The sequence below is a fragment of the Protopterus annectens genome, chromosome 2.part1, assembly GCF_019279795.1.
Source record: "Protopterus annectens isolate FY-2018-M chromosome 2.part1, PAN1.0, whole genome shotgun sequence".
In the NCBI taxonomy this organism is placed as follows: Eukaryota; Metazoa; Chordata; order Ceratodontiformes; family Protopteridae; genus Protopterus; species Protopterus annectens.
Window position 1 is genome coordinate 1,208,509,828 of NC_056729.1, and position 20,746 is coordinate 1,208,530,573.

Below are 20,746 nucleotides of genomic sequence, written 5' to 3' on the forward strand. Positions count from 1 at the left end.
GTAGCCTAACAGCGGCTCCAAGCTGACCTGTGTGCTCCTTTTAAAACCATAAATGATCCAGCCATATCTGAATACCTACTTTTTTTTCACTAAAACAGTGTTTCTACAAACACCCGTATTAGGAACTTAAACTTACATCAAAAGCTAAACAACACTCATTGGAGGGACAGGTTCCTAACTCAATGCATTCCCATCCCATGAAATAAGTTACAACTACATGTCAAGCAAAGTACTACTTTGTCTGTCTTTAAGGCTAGTCTTTATGATTAGATTGGTAGACACAAATTTACACCAGGGTTATCATGTATGGCCCTAACTGATTTGGAAGGTGTGCACTATTACGTGTTGTAAAGGATGGCAACAACTTTTAACCGTGTCTACTTAAAAAGTTTATACGTCTGGGCATCTCATGGTTCCTGTGATCATTTGCCTAGTAATGTTCCTATATTCTTCAAAATAACAAAAAAACATGGAAAATAAAGGCAAAGATGAGTTTCACCATTTCAACATCAAAACAAACAAAACTAGACACATCAGCAGTGCAAAAGGAGACTTCAGACAGATAAGAATTGCATACTTCCTTTCACTATATCACTCAGTGCTTTCAGCAGAGCAAGTAATATACGTACCAGGCTTTATTACAGAGTCGAGCTTATGGCACAGAAAAATGGCTAATAATTGAAAACAACAACAGAAAATTACCAAAACCATTAATTTCACCTCATAATCCACACCTTTCCTTCAATGTGTGTTCAAATCTTGTCTTTCTGTTCTTTTCCTACTGTGGTCAGTTTTCTCCTACACGTAATTTCATATCATTGCATTTAAGTTGTGGCTCAGTAAAGCACAAGCCAGAAAGGAAACCATCCATGCATTAGGGTTATGTAACCAGATCATAATGTAGAACACAGAATGTTAGTGCCTTACCATTTTCTGTCAACCTCTGGATGTAGTCGAGGCCATCACATATGTGTACCTTCATCCTGTCATCTTGTGAGAAGCCAAACCACTGAGTAGCCACCTCAAGCATGAAAGGGTCAATGTCAACTATTTCAAGATATGCATGTTGGAAATAATCGTGGATGAAGAGGGGCAAACTGCCTCCCCCTAGTCCTACCACTAATACAGACATGGGGATCTCTGTCACGAAAGAAAAAGAGAGAGAGAGAGAGAGAGAGATAGGGAAAAATCAATTACATCATTGGGTACAAGACTCCCAGCATGAGATACAAACCTCAAAGAATAATAACTTTCCAAAAATCTATTCCTAGGCCTTGGGACAAAGTTACAAAAGAAAAAAATGTAAACAACGTTTTTAAAATGTTGATGGTACCACACAGAGAAACTATATGGCCTTCCATAAACTAACATTAATCTCAAGAAACAGACATATGCACTACTATTGCAAGTCTGATGTTTTGGTTATTCTGTTTCATCTTGCATGTCACAACCAGGTTCAGTCACACTTCATGAACTAAAACATCTGGCAATGGGATTTTTTACCCTTTATTTACAACAGTTTACACACACACACACACACACACACACACACACAGTGCATGAACAGCAAACAAAAGATATGCACTGAGTGAGAAAAGTACAGTTGTGTACACTTACCATAAATGTACATGTTTGAGTGTATTCACTATTGCAGTCATCACATTTGGGTTATCTGCTTGCAGTAGCCCTCAGTCAGCCTGATTATCAAAGTCTTGGGTCCTGCATCGGTTGCTGTCTCATCTTCCATGACGTCAGGTAGTCAGGGGTATAAAACATGCAGCCAACGCCATTACATCAGTTCTTCTTGCCCCAGATGTCAGGTACCCCCATAATGGGAAGCAATTATATAAACAAGGTTACACCTCCAACAAAAAAGCAAATACACCAAAAAGCTTTAAGCATAGTAACCAAGAATAGAGGTATAGCCAAAAGAAGTCAGGTGGCTGGAGGGAGGATAACTAGGACTGCAACAGTGAATACACTTGAACATCTACATTTATGGTAAGTGTACGCAACTGTACTATGTTCTTCGTGTTTCACTGTTGCAGTCATCACATTTGGGTAGATTCCCAAAGCTAAGTATGGGAGGAGGAAATTAGATAGCATTAGGACCAGCTATAAAGCTCTGCAATACTGCAATGGCAAAGCCAGCTCTGAATTTAGAGAAAACTGGTAAATGGTAATGCTTGGTGAAGGTAAGTACAGAACTCCAGGTAGCAGCTTCTAAGATGTCCCTGGTAGGGACACCTCTGAGAAAGGCTGTAGAGGTAGATGCAGCCCTGGCTGAATGTGGTCTAATCCCCTGTGGGGTAGGTTTTCCATGGTGCTTATAGCAGAAATTAATGCAATGGTCTATCCATTTAGAAATGGTTTGCTTTGAAATGGCCTTCCCCTCTGCCCCTGCAGCAAATGCAACCAGCAGCTGTTCAGATTTCCTGAGAGGTTTAGTCCTGTCCAAATAAAATCTAAGTTGTCTGTGCACATCTAAGGAGTGCAGTATTCATTCCCCTTTGTTCTGTGGATTAGAAAAGAAGGCTGGCAAATGAATGGACTGATTAAGGGCCACACTGGATACCACCTTAGGCATGAAGGAAGGATTGGTCCTGAGGGACACCTTGACGCATGAAAAATGATGAAAGGCTTCACTGCCATGAGGGCCTGTAATTCAGACACCCTTCTTGCTGAAGTGATGGCTACAAGAAAGGCTGTTTTCCAAGACAGGAATTTCAACTCTGCATTTGCAGACGGCTCAAAAGGAGGTAGAGTGAGTTTTTCCAATACAAAGTTAAGGTCCCAGGCTGGAGTAGGGGCTCTCCTGGGTAGTCTTAAGTTTTTGGCCCCTCTGAGGAACTGCTTCAGCAGTGGGTGAGAGAAGAGGCGTGGTTCTGTATTGTAATGAGCTGAAATGGCTGAGGCATTAATTTTGATGGAGGAAAAGGAAAGGCCCTTATGAAGCATCTCAGTTAAGTATTGAAGAATCTGAGGTAAATTGGGCGCTGCTGTGCCCATCCCCTGAGTTTGGTTCCAGGAACAGAATCTGGTTCCAGGAACAGAATCTTTTCCATTTTTCAGCATAGGATTTTCTAGTACTAGGCCTCCTTGCCTCCAGAATAACATCTAACACTTGCTTACTGAGGTATGGTAATGGAAAGATCAGGTAATTAGCCAGGCTGCCAGGTTCAGGGTTTGAAGCCATGGGTGCAGAATTTGGCCCTCCTGCTGGGACAGTAGGGCAGGGGTCTGAGGCAGGTGCCATGGTGCCAGCAGTGACACACTGCGCAGAAGGGGTTACCACTGTTGGCATGGCCAGTCTGGTGCATTCAGTATCGTCCTTGGTTTGTCCTGTTTGATCTTTAGTAGTACCTTGGAGAGGAGAGGCAGAGGGGGAAAGACATAAACTGATAGGTCTTTCCAGATAAAGGACAGGGCATCCACATTCCAAGCTTGTTTGTGGGGAGTCCTTGTGCAGAATTATTCCAATTGGTAGTTCTGGGGGGAGGCAAACAGGTCAATATCTGGGCTCCCCCATTTGTTTCGCAACATGTTGAATATCTTTGGTTTCAGTTTCCACTCGTGTGGGTCCATGAGATTTCTGCTTAGTTTGTCTGCCAGTGTATGTAACTTCCCTGGCAGGAATTGAGCCTGTGAGTGCACTTGGTAGCTCAAGGCTGTGTTCCACAGAGCCATGGCTAGTCTGCAGAGGGTATGAGTGGGTTCCCCCCTGCTTGTTTATGTACTACATAACAGTGGTGTTGTCCGTCTTTACCATTAGTTGCCCTGGAAGAATGTGGTCCTTGAAGGCTGTCAGAGCATTCTGTACAGCTAACATTTCTTTTTGATTGATATGCAGGTGCATTTGACTTGGGTTCCATTTGCCCTGAATGCACTTCCTTGCCAAGTGAAACCCCATGCATAGTCTGATGCGTCTGTTGTTAGGGTTTGGGAAGCAGGGGGGAGAGTGAATGGCAGTCTCTTGTTTTGGTGGCAGGCCTCTGCCCACCAAAGGAACTCTATCTGTAGACAAGGTATAATAGGAATCATTGTTTCTAGATCCTGAGAATGTCGAAACCATAGGCTTTTTAGATACCATTGTAGTTTCCTCATATGCAGTCTTGCATATGGAATCAGGAGAATGCTGGAGGCCATGAACTCCACGGCTTGCGGTATTTTCCTTGCAGATAGCTGGGTCTTTGTGGCTAGTAGTTTGAAGTAGACCGTCAAATGAACTTGTTTTTCTGGCGTGAGGAAAGAAATCTGGGAAGTTGTGTTCAAGCTTGCTCCAAGGAATACAATTTGTTGGCAGGGTACAAGATGTGATTTCTTTTCGTTTATGGTGTACCCCAGAGAAGTTAGCAATTTTTGTACAAATGCCAGATGATTCAATAGTATGTCCTGGCTTTCTGCCTGAATTAGGCAATCGGCCAGGTACGGATATATTTGGATATTTCTTTGCCTGCAAAATGCAATGACTGGAGCTAGGTACTTTGTGAATACTCTGGGTGCAGTAGATAAGCCAAAGGGCAGTGCAGAGAACTGATAGTGCATGTAGCCTGCTTTGAAGCGTAGGTATCTTCTACAAGATTCCCTTATTGGCATGTGCAGGTAGGCTTCCTTTAAATCTAGTGTTGCCAACCAGGCAACCTTGCCTAGAATAAGAAGCATCACCAAAAAAGTGTTTAGGATAGAGAGGTCCAGGATAGGATGCCAGGAGTTGTCTTTTCTGGGCACCAGGAAAAGCCTTGAGTAGAAACCTTGTCCCCTTTCCTCTTCTGGAACACGCTGAATAGCCCTGATGCTTAAGAGAGAGAATTTGCTTTTGAGCCTCTGCCCACTGATTTGGGGGTAGATCTGGTCAACCATTTGAGGTTGGTAAGGGGTGAAAGTGGAATCTGTATCCTTGGGGAAACTATATTTAAAATCCATTTGTCCTGGGTAATGAGTTCCCAATTTTTTTTTGCCTGCAGGGTAATCTTTCCCCCTAAAGGAACAATCAGCTGTGCAGGGCTTGGAAGATTTAAAGTTAATTCATTGAGACAGTTTACCATGGGGGGGGGGGGTCTTACCACTCCCTGCTTTGGAAGTGGGAGCCCCCCACTGCTTAGTCCTGTGAGGACCTTGGCACTTAAGCCCGGGTGTTTGCTGGTTCTCGGTTTGGACTGAAAAGGCCTGGAAGAGGCAGGAAAGGACCAATTTTTAGAGGGCCAATGCCTACTAAATCTGGGAGGCTGTACTTGCAGGAAATCATTAAAAGTTTGCATAGATTTAGCTTTTTGCTCCATCTTTTTAAGTAGTACTTCTGCTTTGTTGCCAAACAGGTGGTCTTGGTTTATGGGAGCATCCAGCAATTTAGCTTTAACAAGATCTGGCAAAGATTGCTCCTTAAGCCAAGCATGCCTTCTAAGTACAGACCCAGTGACAGCAGCCCGGCAAGATGCCTCTAGTGAATCAAAACCACATTGCAAAGTATGTTTTCCAGCTTGTTCAGCAGAATGCATTAAATCCTGTAAATCTTTATTTTCAGCACAGTCAGGAATCAACATCATCTTCTGTTTAAGCAATCCAATAACATGTTGCTGATACTTTAACATATGAAACTGGAAGTTTAAGACACTAATGGCCAAGGTTGCACAAGTGTATACCTTCTTACCCCCATCTATCCAGTGTCCTGGAATCTCTATTAGAGGGGGTAGGATTTTTGGCAGTAGTAGCTTTAATGCCCTTGGGTCCCTGTGAAATAGTCTCAGGATCCGCAGTAGGATTTTTAAAGAGGAACTTGTGAGAGTCAGGAACCCTGTAATATCTATCAGGTTTTCTGGGAGCAGGAGGTAAAGAGTCAGGGGCCCAGCTAGAGTCCGAAAAGGCATCATCAACAATGTCCAGTACAGGGGGGGATAGCTAAAGGCCTGTGTTGAGGCAGGAGTAAAAAATCCATAAGCCTCTTTTTAGACTCAGAGTAATCCTGGCTTTCCCAGCGAAAATGCTCCCTAAGAGTATGCAAGGTTTCACCAAAAGAGAAATCCTCTGGAGTGGAAGCAGATGGAATAGAGTCCTCTGCATCAGAATCCTCATAGGTAGACAAGGGTAAATCCTGGTCATCAGAGGAAACAGAAATTTCAGAGTCCTGATCAGAACAACCATAAGTAAACTCAGTCCCAGGTTTCTTAGAGGGGGAAGGGTGGCTTCTCCTGATTAGATTAATTAGGTATTCAGCCATTCTTATAATTTGTTTTTTAGGCATAGAGCCCTGACCATGCAGTCTGGGCGTCAGTTTTCTAGGCATGGATTAAGTTTTAGGCCTAGAGGAAGAAGATGGCGTTGGTTTAATATGCAAGTCAGTAGGCCTGAATACACCCTCAGAAGCCGGTGCCTGCACAGCAGCTCTGGACCCATCCAAGGTAGAGACATCCGCAGGTTCCACAGTTGAAGCATCTTGCGGCATACCGGACTCCGAATGGGTCTCAGTAGAGGCCTGCGAATCTGAAGTAGCGGGTATCAAGGGCTGCGAAAGCGCCTTACTGAGTACCGGGGAATTGGCGACTAGCTTAGGAGAAGCAGCGTCGGCAGCTTTGGAACTATGCGGTCTGTCTCTGTCTATATCTTTGTGTTTTTTTGGAATGTCGGTAGCCAGGTGGCTTATCAAAGCCATATCTGGATAATTGAACCGAGTACCAAAATATTTAGAAGCGTAAATAAACTGACGACGAATAGTTCGTCATTTAAATAAGGCACAAAACCGACAGCGAGGTATGTCGTGGTCAGGGTCTAAGCAAGGAATGCAGTATGAATGAAAATCTTTATGAGGTATTTGCTTTCCACAAGAAATACAATTATTAACATTTACTGACATCGGCTTAGAGCAAGAAAAAGTTTCCCCAATGGGGTACTTAGCTTAGTTGAAGACTTTGGTTCTGAAACTCGAAAACGAAAATTTCAGGAGTCTGCCGACTGGCATTTGCAAACTGTTTCTGCTTCGGGCACCGCACGGCAAGAAAGACTGGTGTAATGGGGTCAGCTGCATGCTTTATACCTTTGACTACCTGACATTATGGAAGATGAGACAGCAACTGACGCAGGACCCAAGACTTTGATAATCAGGCCGACTGAGGGCTACTGCAAGCAGATAACCCAAATGTGATGACTGCAACAGTGAAACACGAAGAACATCCTCACATTAATGAAACTTGGCTGAAAGCTTTTATCATATTAACCTGGGTTGCTGAAATAATACAATCTAATCCTTTTCAACCATGATGTTTGTATTAAAAGTGAGAGGTATGCATAACATTAATGACAAAGGACTGCACCACAGAAAAAAAACATGCAATCAAAAAGTTAATTGACAAGGAATAATATCCATGCTTGCATATGTAAATTAACTTGCTCATATTGCTAAATCAAGCTTCAATACATGTTATACATATTTTAATTATAAGTGTAAGGATACCACAAACAGATGGAGACAAAACATGTAGTGTAAAAACAAGCCATTTCAGGATGGGAAGCATGTATTAATGAAGTTAAGTTATAACAGGAACGGGAAAATAAACAAATCAACAATCTAAATATTAAGATATTAAAGAGGAAATGGGGGTGAAGAAAGATAGAATGCATTCAGGATGAGGAAGGGGCCAGCAAAGAGAAAGAGGGAGCTGGGGCACTGGGTGATCTAAGCTGCCTAGAAAAGAAGACAACAGACACTATGTAGGCAGGTTCAAGAACTGCATTACACTTGCTGATGAAGGAAAAAGTGAAGGAATGAGACGCTTAAGGTACAGTGGATATAAAAAGTGTACACACCCCTGTTAAAATGCCAGGTTTTTGTGATTTAAAAAATGAGACCACCATCATTTCAAAACTTTTCCCACCTTTAATGTGACCTATAAAGTACAGTTTTGTACCTACCATAAATGTAGATGTCCGATAGGTATGCATCTGCAGTCATCACATATGGGTTGTCCTGCCTCAGGCAGCCCTTCGGTCGGCCGGATTCCAAAGTCTGGGTCCGCCGGCTGATGTCACCCCTTCACGCCACAGCGCCTGGGGTATAAAAGCGTCAGCCGACGCCATCTTCCTTAGTTTTTCTTGCCCCAGATGCCAGGTGCCCTCTAGGAAGGCTAAATTTGGAGAAATGCAATAAAAATCCAAACATTTGCAAAAATATATATCTATATATATATATATGTAAAAACAAATACACCATAATAGATCCCCCCAGCTAGCTAATAGAGGGGTAAGCACCCTAGGAATACCACAGAGGGGAAGGAGGGAGGGTAAACCTGACTGCAGATGCATACCTATCGGACATCTACATTTATGGTAGGTACAAAACTGTACTATGTCCTTCAAGGATGCATCTGCAGTCATCACATATGGGTAGAATACCATAGCCAATCTGGGGGTGGAGGAACTAGGAAAAGGATGGTGTAGCTAAGATACCCTGCAGGACAGCCGTAGCAAAGCCTGCTCTGGATCTGGAATATAAAGGTAAATAGTAATGCTTGGCAAATGTATGCACGGAGCTCCATGTGGCAGCTTCTAAAATGTCCTTTGTAGCCACCCCTCTTAAGAAGGCTGTGGAGGTGGCTGTGGCTCTCGTAGAATGAGGTCTAATGTTAGCTGGTACAGTCTTTCCATGAAATGAGTAACAAAAGCGAATGCAATTTCCTATCCATTTTGAAATAGTCTGTTTGGAAATTGCTTTTCCTCGAGTACCAGCAGCATATGCTACCAGAAGCTGGTCAGCTTTTCTGAAACCTTAGTTCTGTCCAAGTAGTAGCGCAACTGTCTGTGAATGTCCAGGGTGTGCAGCAGTTTCTCCCCTTTGTTTTGTGGATTTGGGAAGAAGGTAGGCAAGTGAAAGTACAGTTTTGTACCTACCATAAATGTAGATGTCCGAACAGGATAGCATCTGCAGTCCTAACAAATGGGTTGTCCTGTCGTCAGGCAGCCCTTCGGTCAGCCGGATTCCAAAGTCTGGGTCTGGCCTCGGCTGGTGTCGCACTTCACCCGACGTCATCTCTGCTGGTCTTCGGGTATAAAGGCATCAGCCGACGCCATTTTCCTCAGTGTTTCTTGCCCCAGATGCCAATTGCCCTCTTGGAAAACTAAATTTTTGGGTAAATGCCAATGTTTCCAAAAAAAAGGTAGGCAAACACAACAAATAAGCATGTATGTACATATATACAAACAAATACACCATAAGAGATCCCCCCAGCTAGCTATTAGGAGGGTAAATACCCTAGGAATACCACAGAGGGGAAGGAGGGTGGGTAATCCTGACTGCAGATGCTATCCTGTTCGGACATCTACATTTATGGTAGGTACAAAACTGTACTATGTCCTTCAAGGATGCATCTGCAGTCCTAACAAATGGGTAGAATACCATAACCAAACTAGGGGAGGAGGAAGAAAAATTATGGTGTAGTTAGGATCCCTTGCAATACAGCAGTGGCAAACCCTGCTCGGGATCTAGAGTATAGAGGTAAGTTATAATGCTTGGCAAATGTATGCACGGAGGTCCAAGTAGCCACCTCAATAATGTCCTTGGTAGCCACTCCTCGTAAGAAAGCTGTAGTAGTGGCTGTAGCCCTTGTAGAGTGAGGTCTTATGTTCTGTGGAATTGGCTTTCCATGGTAGGAGTAACAGAATCTTATGCAATTTCCTATCCACTTGGAGATTGTCTGTTTGGAAATTGCTTTTCCTTCCCTTCCTGTTGCATAGGCTACTAGAAGCTGGTCAGTTTTTCTATTGCCCTTGGTTCTGTCCAGGTAGTAGCGCAACTGTCTATGTACATCCAAGGTATGCAGCAGTCTTTCCCCTGTTCTGTGGATTGGGAAAGAAGGTAGGTAGGTGGATTGCCTGGTTTAGAGACACTCTGGATACCACCTTAGGCATAAATGTAGGATTAGTTCTCATGGATACTCTATCTTGATGGAAGATTAGGAAGGGTTGTACTGCCATTAAGGCCTGTAGTTCAAACCCTTCTTGCTGAAGTAATTGCCAGTAGGAAAGCAGTTTTCCAGGATAGGTGTTGAAGATCTGCTGTTGCTGCTGGTTCGAATGGAGGGAGTGTCAATTTTTCTAGCACAAAGTTCAAGTCCCATGCTGGTAATGGTGGTTTCCTAGGAGGTTTTACATTCTTGATTCCTCTGAGGAACTGCCTGAGTAGAGGATGTGAGAAGACAAGGGGATCGAAGCTGTATTCTGCAGAAATAGCTGATGCATGTATCTTGATGGAGGAATAGGACAGGCCTGTATGGAGAAGCTCTGCCAAATACTCCAGGATGTTGGCAATATCTATCTTTGACACATCTTTTCCTCTTTCAGTGCTCCAAATGACAAACCTTTTCCATTTCCCTGATAGTTCCTTCTTGTAGAAGGTCTGCGGGCCTCCAGGATAATGTCTTTAACCCTTTGGGATAAATCTGGGTTAGTTGCTGTTATGTAATGTTCCAGGCAGTTAGTTGCAGAGTTTTTAGATTTGGATGCATGATGTTGTAGTCGTTCTGAGTTAACATCAAAGGCATCAGGGGTAGTGTCCACGTTCTCCCCGAGACATGCTCCTCAGCAATGGATACCAGTGTTGTCTTGGCCAATTTGGAGCTATCAGAATTATCCTTGGACGCTCCTCTTTGATTTTCAGTAGTACCTTGTTCATCAAAGGAAGAGGTGGAAATGCATATGCTGTCAGGCCTTTCCAACTGAAGGATAGAGAGTCCACCTTCCATGCAAGTGGGTGGAATGTCCTTGTGCAGAATTTCTTGAGCTGGTGATTGAGTGGGGATGCGAATAGGTCTATTTGTGGCATTCTCCATTTCTGTGTGATGGCCTTGAAGATGTCCGGGTGTAGCATCCATTCGTGAGCATCCGAGGTAGTTCTGCTTAACATGTCTGCTAGGATGTTTTCTTTCCCGTACAAATATTGCCTGTAACTGAATGTTGTAGCTCAGAGCCATATTCCAAAGGTCCAGAGTCATTCGGCATAGGGGGTATGAATGAGTGCCTCCCTGTTTGTTGATGTACCACATGACTGTGGTGTTGTCTGTCCTTATCATCAAATGGCCTTCTTTGAGGAATGGTCTGAAATTCTGGATTGCTAGTTTTACTGCCAGCATTTCTTTTTGATTTATGTGCAGGTGCAGTTGATCTGGGGTCCATAATCCTTGTATGCATTTGTCTAGCATGTGGGCCCCCCAACCTAGGTCTGAGGCGTCCGTTGTGATGGTTTGGCTTGCTTGTAAATTGTGGAAGGGCAAGCCTGGGTTTGACTGGCATGCTTGAGCCCACCATAGGAACTCTTGTTTCAGGCTTGGGATTAGTGGTATTTCGATTTCTAAGCTGTGCCTGTGTTGAGACCATAAATTTTTTAGGTACCACTGTAGTTTTCTCATATGCAGTCTGGCATGGGGGACCAGGATTATGCATGATGCCATGAAGCCCAAGGCCTGCAGTACTTTCCTTGCTGTTAGTTTGTTCTGCTTTGTTAATGCCAAGAAGTAAAGAGGGAGTTGTTCTTGTTTTTCTGCAGTTAGGAATGCCATCTGTTTTACTGTGTCCAATTCTGCACCCAAGAATGTTCTTGTTTGGGATGGTATTAGTCTTGACTTTTTTAAATTGACTGTGTATCCCAGGGCTTGTAGTAAGCAAATGACTCTTTGTAAGTCTTTTGTCAGCTTGCTTTTGTTGTCCGCTTGTATCAGGCAGTCGTCCAGGTATGGATAAATTTGGATTCCCTGTAGCCTGCAATGAGCGATTGCTGATGCCAGGCATTTTGTGAATACTCTGGGCGCAGTAGATAAGCCAAAGGGCAATGCTGAGAATTGATAATGCTCTGATCCTGCAAGAAATCTGAGGTATCTTCTGCAATTTGGTCGTATGGGGACGTGCAGGTATGCCTCCTTGAGATCTAGAGTTACCAGCCAACACTCCTTGCCCAGCATGGGAAGAAGTTGCTGTAGGGTCAGCATTTTGAATTTTGGGACAATGATGTACGTGTTTAAGGCGGACAGGTCGAGAATAGGTCTCCAACTTTTCTCTTTTCTTGGTACTAGGAAGAGTCTGGAGTAGAATCCTTTGCCCTGTTCTGTTGGTGGTACTCTTTCCACAGCTCTCATCTTTGTTAATTGAGTTATCTGTTTTAGAGCTTCTGTTTTCTGATTTGGAGGTAGGTTTGGCATTCCTCTTTTTACTGGCAAGGTGTGGAAATGAAACCTGTAGCCTTGGTCTATAGTCTGCAAAATCCACTTGTCTTTTGTGATATAGTGCCAATTTTTTGAAAATAAGGCTAACTTTCCGCCTAAGGATGCTGCTATTTGTTCCCCAGTAGGCGGTGTCAGAGCCAAGTCACTGTGATTGTCCTGTTGCAGTGGCAGTGGTTGTGTCTGTGCCTCGCTGGTTATTGCCTTGCCACTGGCGTCCTCTGTAGGCACCTCCTCTGGATTGGTTTCTGCCTCTGGAACGTCTATTCCTGCCTCTCTGAGATTTAGAGGAGTCTGGAAAGGACCAATTTTTGGAAGGCCAGTTCCTGCTAAACCTTGGGGGCTGAACCTGTAAGAAATCTTTAACTGTTTGTACAGATTTTGCCTTCTCTTCCATTTTCTTCATTACTTGCTGGGCAGGAGAACCAAATAGACTGGCCTTATCCATAGGAGCATCTAACAGCTTTGCTTTAACATGATCCGGCAAGACCTGTTCTTTCAACCATGCATGCCTTTATAACTGTGCCAGTCATGGCTGATCTAAATGAAGCCTCCAGTGCATCATAGCCACATTTTAAAGAATGGTTACTAACCTGCTGAATGTTATTCACCATTTCTAAAACATATTTCTTATCTAAGGAATCATCAGAGGACAGTTTCTTAGTTAACTGATCAAGCATAAACTCTTGGTATTGGATCATATGAAACTGACAGTTCAAAGCTCTAGCTGAGAGAGTAGCAGAGGTGTAAACTTTTTTACCCCATCTCTAAGGACCTGGATTCCCTTTCAGAAGGGAGAGGGTTTTTGCTGAGGTCGGCTACTGCCTTAGGCCCTGGGAGATAGTCTCGGATCTGCAAGTGGGGCCTTGTATAGGTGGTGATGAGTGTCCGGCCCTGTAAACCTATCGGGTTTGGCAGGGGCTGGAGGTAAGGTATCAGGAGCAGTGCAAACATCATTAAATGCATCATCCACAACAGGCAGTACAGGAGGTATAGCTAAGGGCCTATGTTGCGGTAAGTGTAGAAAGGTCCTAAGCCTTTTTCTTGAATCTGAGAAATCTTGTCCCTGCCATTGGAATTGCTCTCATGGCATGTAAGGTTTCCCCAAAGGAAAATTCCTCTGGTGGAGAGGCAGATGGAATAGATTCTTCAGCATCGGAATCTTCATAAGTAGAAAAAGGAGCCTATGGATGGTCTGTAATGTCTGAATCATCAGAAGAATCATCTGAGGACACTGGCTCTGGGGGCTCTGCTCTAGGTCTCTTTTCTGGAGGCTGAGAGGCCCTGTCTGGGTGAGATTGGGATCCCCTTATTAAAGAGATGAGATCCTCTGCCAGAGTAAGCATTTGAGAACTGGAACTGGGCCTGTGTGAAGGGGGCTTAGCAGGCACTGATTTAGCAGTTTTGGCTGCTTTAGCCCTGGCAAAGGCCTTAATAGACATGGCTGCAGGAGGCCTAGCAGCACCACGTGCTGGGGTAGAGACATCCAAAGGGATGGTGTCCGATAATTCTAGAGGGACCACATTAGTAGGCAAAACTTCAGAGGCCGATTCAACTAGGGTAGCAGGAGCCTCGGTAGTAGTCATGGATTCGGCTGAAGATTGACCCGTTTGCTCGGTTTCGCCGAAACCGAGACACTTGCGGTTTGCTTAACCGTGGTTTCGGCCGAAACCGCGAGTGTCGGTCTTTTCTTCGCTTTTAACAATTTGAGAAGTCGGAAGATCCGGCGGCATAATGTACGCAAAATCTGAGCCAAAACTGTTCAGCAAACTCCGACCGGCGCCTGCGTTCGTCGGTTGAAGGAAGCACAGGCTAAACAGGCTGCTACGCCGTGGTCTGGGCCTAAACAAGGTAAGCAGTAGAGTGGAAATCTTTATGAGGTATTTGTTTCCCACAAGTTAAACAGTTATTTACTTTTTCTGACATCGGCTGAGGCAAGAAAGAGTCCCCAACGGGTACTTAGCTTTTAGAAGTCTTGGTAGTATTCGGTAGTAGTAATCTCTGGATCTGACCGACCGGCACTTGCGAACAGCTTCTGCTTCAAGAAAGACTGAGGAAAATGGCGTCGGCTGATGCCTTTATACCCGAAGACCAGCAAAGATGACGTCGGGTGAAGTGCGACACCAGCCGAGGCCAGACCCAGACTTTGGAATCCGGCCGACCGAAGGGCTGCCTGACGACAGGACAACCCATTTGTTAGGACTGCAGATGCTTCCTTGAAGGACATTGGCTTGATTCAATTAAACCCTGGATACCACCTTTGGCATAAAAGTAGGATTAGTTCTTAATGAAACTCTGTCCTGGTGAAAAATAATAAATGGCTGAACTGCCATCAGGGCCTGCAATTCCGAAACCCTTCTTGCTGAGGTTATTGCCAGAAGGAAAGCAGTCTTCCATGAAAGGTACTGTAGATCTGCAGATGCTGCTGGTTCAAATGGAGGCAGTGTTAGTTTTTCCAACACGTAGTTAAGGTCCCAAGCAGGTAGAGGTGGTTTCCGAGGAGGTTTGATGTTTTTGATTCCTCTTAGAAACTGTCTTAGGAGAGGATGAGAAAAGACAGGTGGATCAGTATTGTAACTCTGCTGAAATTGCTGATGCATGAATCTTAATAGAAGAGCAAGACAGACCATTGAGGAACATTTCTGCCAAATATTCCAGGATACGTGCCATGTGCATCACTGTCGCATCTAGGCCCTTTGTGGTGCTCCAGATGAGAAATCTTTTCCATTTTGCTGAATATGCCTTTCTTGTGGAAGAGAGCTTCCATAATAATATCCTTCACTCTCTGGGATAGCTTATCCTGAGGAGGAGTCAAGGTATTCTCCACGCTGTTAGTTGCAATGTTTTCAGGTTGGAGTGTAAAGTTTTGTATCTGTGCTGTGTCAGTAGAAGTGGCCATAGAGGTAGAGGCCATGGTTTCGTATGCGACATGCTCCTTAGCAGTGGGTACCAGTGCTGTCTTGGCCAGTCCGGAGCTATCAGAATCACTTTTGGCCGCTCTGTCCTGAACTTCAGTAACACCTTGGTCATTAATGGGATAGGAGGAAATGCATACACTGTCAGATTTCTCCAGCTGAAAGTGAGGGCGTCCACTTTCCACGCTTGTGGGTGGTATGTTCTTGAGCAGAATTTCTTCAGTTGATGATTGTGGGGGGATGCAAATAGATCTATGTCCAGGCTCCCCCAAGATTGTGTTATCTGTTGGAAGATGTCTGGGTGCAGCATCCATTCGTGCACATCCATGATATTTCTGCTTAAGCTGTCCGCCAGTGTATTGTCTTTCCCTGGCACAAACTGAGCTTGTAGCTGTATATTGAGTTTCAAGGAAAGATCCCATAGATTCATTGCCAGTCTGCAAAGAGGGTAGGAGTGGGTATCTCCTTGCTTGTTTATGTACCACATAACTGTGGTGTTGTCTGTCCTTATTAGTAGGTGGCCTAGATGCAGAAAGAGTTTGAAGGCCTCGATTGCATGTATCACTGCTAGCATTTCTTTTTGATTTATGTGCATGCGTAGCTCCTTTCGTGACCACTGTCCTTGGATACCTCTGCCCTCCATGTGTGCTCCCCAACCTAGGTCTGAAGCGTCCGTTGTAATAGTTTGGGAGGTTTTTGGCTGTGTGAAGGGCAACCATCTGTTGGACTGGCTGGCCTGAGCCCACCACAGAAATTCCTTGTGAAGGCATGGAATGAGTGGGATTAAAGTTTCCAAACTGTGACTGTGCTGAGTCCATAAACTCCTTAGGTACCACTGTAGCTTTCTCATATGTAGCCTTGCTTGTGGAATCAAAAGAATACAGGATGCCATGTAACCCAGGGCCTGCAGGATTTTCCTTGCAGTCAGCTGAGTTTGTCTTGTCAGATTCTTGAAGTAATCCGGTAGCTGACTGTTTTTCTTCTGTGAGATAAGCCATTTGGGTGGTTGTATCTAGATCCGCACCCAGAAAGGTTATTCTTTGGGATGGAACAAGTCTTGATTTGTGCATGTTGACTGTATATCCCAAGGCCTGTAGAAGACTGATGGCATAATTTAAGTCCTTTATTAAAGTTTGTTGGTTGTCCGCTTGTATAAGGCAGTCGTCCAGATATGGGTATATTTGAATTCCCTGAAGTCTGCAGTGTGCTATTACTGATGCCAGGCATTTCGTGAATACTCTGGGCGCAGTAGATAAGCCAAAGGGTAATGCTGAGAATTGATAATGCTCTGACCCTGCAAGAAATCTGAGGTGTCTTCTGCAACTTTGTCTGATAGGGACATGCAGGTATGCCTCCTTGAGGTCTAGAGTCACCAGCCAAGACCCCTTGCCCAGCATGGGAAGGAGTTGCTGTAGAGTCAGCATTTTGAATTTTGGCACAATGAGATAAGTATTCAGTGCGGACAAGTCGAGAATTGGTCTCCATTGATGCTCTTTTCTTGGAGCAAGGAATAGCCTGGAGTAAAATCCTTGGCCTTGTTCTGAAATAGGAACTTTTTCTATGGCTTTCATTTGTAGTAAGTTTGAGATTTGTTTCAAAGCCTCTGCCCTTTGATTTGGTGGCAGACCTGGCATGCCTTTTCTTTTTGGCAATGTGTTAAAATGGAACCTGTATCCGTTGTCTATTATTTGGAGTGTCCATTTGTCTCTTGTAATGTTGTGCCAATTTTTTGAGAATAAAGAAAGCTTTCCGCCCAAAGGTGCTTCTAATTGAGCCCTGGTTGGCGGAGTCAAAGCAAAGTCATTGAGTTTGTCCTTGTGCAGCAGTTGCAGGTCCTGAGCTGCCTGTCTGGATTGGAGGTTGCCATTGACGGCCTCTGTAGGAGCCCCTAGCTTGCCCTCTACCTCTGGCACGCCTGTTCCTGCCCCTTTGAAATCTTTCTGTGTCCGGAAAGGACCAATTCTTGGAATGCCAATTTCTGCTGAATCTAGGCGGTTGGACTTGAAGAAAATCCTTAACTGTTTGTACAGATTTTGCCTTTTCCTCAAACTTCTTTAGGACTTCTTGAGGAGTGGAACCAAATAACTTTTGATTTTCCAGTGGAGCATCCAAAAGCTTAGCTTTAACATGGTCTGGCAGAGATTGTTCCTTCAGCCAAGCATGCCTACGTATGACAACACCTGTCATTGCTGACCTACATGAAGCTTCCAATGCATCATAACCACACTGCAAGAAATGGTTGCTAACCTGCTGGGAGTTATGTACCAGATCCTGAAGGGATTTTCGTTCAAGGGGTTCAGTAGAAGACAATTTCTTATGCATTTCTTCTAACAAATACTCTTGATACTGTATCATATGAAATTGACAATTTAATGCCCTCATAGCAAGAGTGGCAGAAGTATACACTTTTTTACCCCATCTCTCTAATGCCCTGGACTCCTTTGCAGAGGGGAGTGGGTTCTTAGTAGTAACAGCTGTAACCCCTTTAGGGCCCTGTGAAATAGTTTCAGGGTCAGCAGAGTGGGCCTTGTAAAGAAAATTATGTGTCCGGGACCCTGTAATACCCATCGGGCTTAACAGGGGCCGGAGGCAGAGTGTCAGGGGTCATACTAGAGTCAGAATACACATCATCAATGACATTTAAAACAGGGGGAATAGCCAAAGGTCTATGCTGAGGTAAATGAAGAAAAGTTCTTAGTCTTTTCCTGGAATCAGAATATTCCTGGCCCTGCCATTTGAAATGCTCTCTCATAGTGTGAAGGGTCTCCCCAAAGGAAAGCTTTTCAGGAGGGGAGGCTGAGGGAATAGATTCCTCTGCATCCGAATCCTCGTAGGCCGAATAAGCCTCCTCCTGGTAGTCTGAGTTATCCGAGCCATCAGAGGCCTCCTCTGAGGAAAGGGGATCAGGGGGATCCACCCTGGGCCTTTTGTCTAGAGGGGGTTGGGAGCTCCTGTCCGGATGGGGCTGAGAGCCCCTAATTAAAGAGATAAGGTCCTCTGGTAAGGTTAGAATCTGTGAACTAGAAGGGGGTCCCTGAGGAATAACCCTGGGAGGCATGGCTTTAGTGTGTTTTGCAGCTTTAGCCCTGGTGAAGGCCTTAATAGACATGGATGCAGGAGGCCTGGCTGCACCACGTGCTGGTGTAGCTTTGTCTAAAGGTATGGTGTCGGAAGATTCCAATACACCAGTTTCGGAAGGCAATTCTGTAACCGACTCGGTAGGAGCCTCTGGGGCCGAGGCTGTCGGTAGTATCATTTCAGGGTTCGGAAGTTCCAAGGACTCGGTATCAGCCAAGACCGAGACACTCGCGGTAGGCCTAGCTGCCGTTTCAGCGAAATGTCGGTCCTTGTCTTTCCATTTCTTAATTAAATGTGATGTCGGGGTTTCTGACGGCATTTTATATGAAAAACTATCCCCAAAAAACTCTTCTGCGAACTCCGACCGACGTCTAAGGGTGCGTCGGTTGAAGGAAGCGCAGGCTGAACAGGCCGAGAAGTCGTGGTCTGGGCCTAAGCAGGGGAGACAGTAAGAGTGGAAATCCTTATGAGGTATTTGTTTCCCACAAGTTAAACAATTATTAACTTTTTCTGACATTGGCTGAGGCAAGAAAGAGTCCCCAACGGGGTACTTAGCTTTGAAGTCTTGGATAGCATTTACAGGAGCTGGCCGACCGGCACTTGCGAACTGCTTCTGCTTCGGGCACCACGCGGCAAGAAAGACTGAGGAAGATGGTGTCGGCTGACCCTTTTATACCCCAGGCTGTGACATCGGGAAGGCGACATCAGGACCCAGACTTTGGAATCCGGCCGACCGAAGGGCTGCCTGAGGCAGGACAACCCATATGTGATGACTGCAGATGCATCCTTGAAGGACATCGTGTACAATTCAACTGAAAAACAAGAAGTGCCATGCTGACAGACTACTACCCAAGAAGACTGAATGTTGTAATTAAATCGAAAGGTGCTTCAACAAAGTATTAGTTTAAGGGTATACACACATGCAACCAGCTTAATGTACATTTTTTATATTTTTCCCCTAACAGATTAGTTTGTTTTTCAATTGAATTGTACAGGTTATAGGTCACATTGAAGGTGGGAAACGTTTTGAAATGATTTATTGTGGTCTCATTTTTCTATATCACAAAAACCTGGCATTTTAAAAGGGATGCGTACACTTTTTACATCCACGGTACATAACAGAGAACACCACTATAAAGGAGAGACCAAAGAGTGATGAAGATACTGAAGAAGTAGAAAGACTGAGAATGAGCAGGCAGATCATGCAGAAAAGGACAGAAGAAGAAAGGAGACAGACTCAAGAGAAAAGAAAAACTAGTTTGTAGTACAGAGCAACAAATGTAGTACAACAGATACTTTATATGACATTTACCATACTGTAGGGATACTGTACAGTTTATTTTATACTGCATGCAAGTGGTATGAAAAGTACTCTGGGTATCACTTCTGTGTCACTGTTAGACAGATGCACAGTATACTAACCTCGAAAAAGGGCATAGCAAAATTCATTTTAAAATGGGTGGCAAAAGCCAAACACACTCTGGCTAGGCTTGTAAATGCCCTAGGGCAGATAGCCTAGTATGAACCTATGAACCTATTAATAAGAGACAGAAACAGATGCCTGCACAAGCTCCCACGGTTAGCCATCAGTTTAAGCTTGTAATCAAATGCAAAAGAATTAACAGTACTGCATCTTCTTCGAATTTTTATTGAAACAAAAGCAAAATCTCACAACTACAGCTGGTGAGTTGTGGGAGATTCATCCCTGTATACTGTGCTTAGAGTTGAGTGTTTTGAGCTTGTTCCTTTCTCACCTGTCAGAGATGTAGGATGTTCCAGAAATGCCATCCCTGCGACCATTGCCCTGTGATGCTCACAACATAGGTAACTCTTGTCAATGACCAACCCTTGAGAGGAAGGGATCTGCACGGAATCAGATGTAGACGTTTTCTTCTTGTCCTTCCGCTTCTTTTTAGGAACTACAAATAAACATTTATGAGAATATGGTGAAAATAAGGAGAATGTTGCGAGTAACCACAACAGAGGCTACACAAAACACCAGTACCAAACCTTGCAGGTCATAAATGCGAGTAAAATGTAATATGCAGCATATTAATATACTCTCTGGTCATTTCCCTTGAAACTACATTTTTTTAACATATACAAGTCTGAACAGCTAAATTATAGTAAGAAATATGGATGCATTAAAACAGTTTTATTAAAAAAATGAAAGCTAATCAACTCATTGAGTGGGTAGAGTCTTGTAAAAGATATTGCATACTGTAATACACTAGTCTGTGTTTTGGAAGATAAATAAGTTGCTCATTTTATGCTGTAGGGCATCAGATGCATAAAGGATAGCCTGGAGTGGCCACATCCTATCCAGTGAAAGCTACTAGGCCAAAACATGAAGGGTGCCAGATGAGAATCAGCTGGTGTAGAGGATTAAGACTGTGAGCTGTAGTTTCTGTGGTATAGGGTTTGATTCCCGCAGGCCCTCATTTGCTTGCTGTGTGATCATGAGCATGTCACTTAACTGGATATTGCTCCCACATTGCTCCTGAAAAGGGACTGTGTTGTCCAGTAGGTCTACCTAGTTAAATGGTATATGCTAGG

At 44.2% G+C, this 20,746-nt stretch overlaps 1 protein-coding gene across 2 annotated transcripts in view; it reads right to left on the reverse strand.

Annotated features, from left to right (window-relative positions):
* Positions 1–20,746, reverse strand: part of METTL13 (methyltransferase 13, eEF1A lysine and N-terminal methyltransferase) — a 527,633-nt gene that overhangs the window by 271,182 nt on the left and 235,705 nt on the right. For both annotated transcript variants that reach the window (XM_044062734.1, XM_044062735.1), the window contains exons 5-6: positions 19,945–20,109; positions 928–1,140 (exon numbers count right to left, since the gene is read on the reverse strand). In XM_044062734.1, coding sequence (XP_043918669.1) covers positions 928–1,140; positions 19,945–20,109 — 378 coding nt within the window. The remainder of the gene's footprint in view (positions 1–927; positions 1,141–19,944; positions 20,110–20,746) is intronic.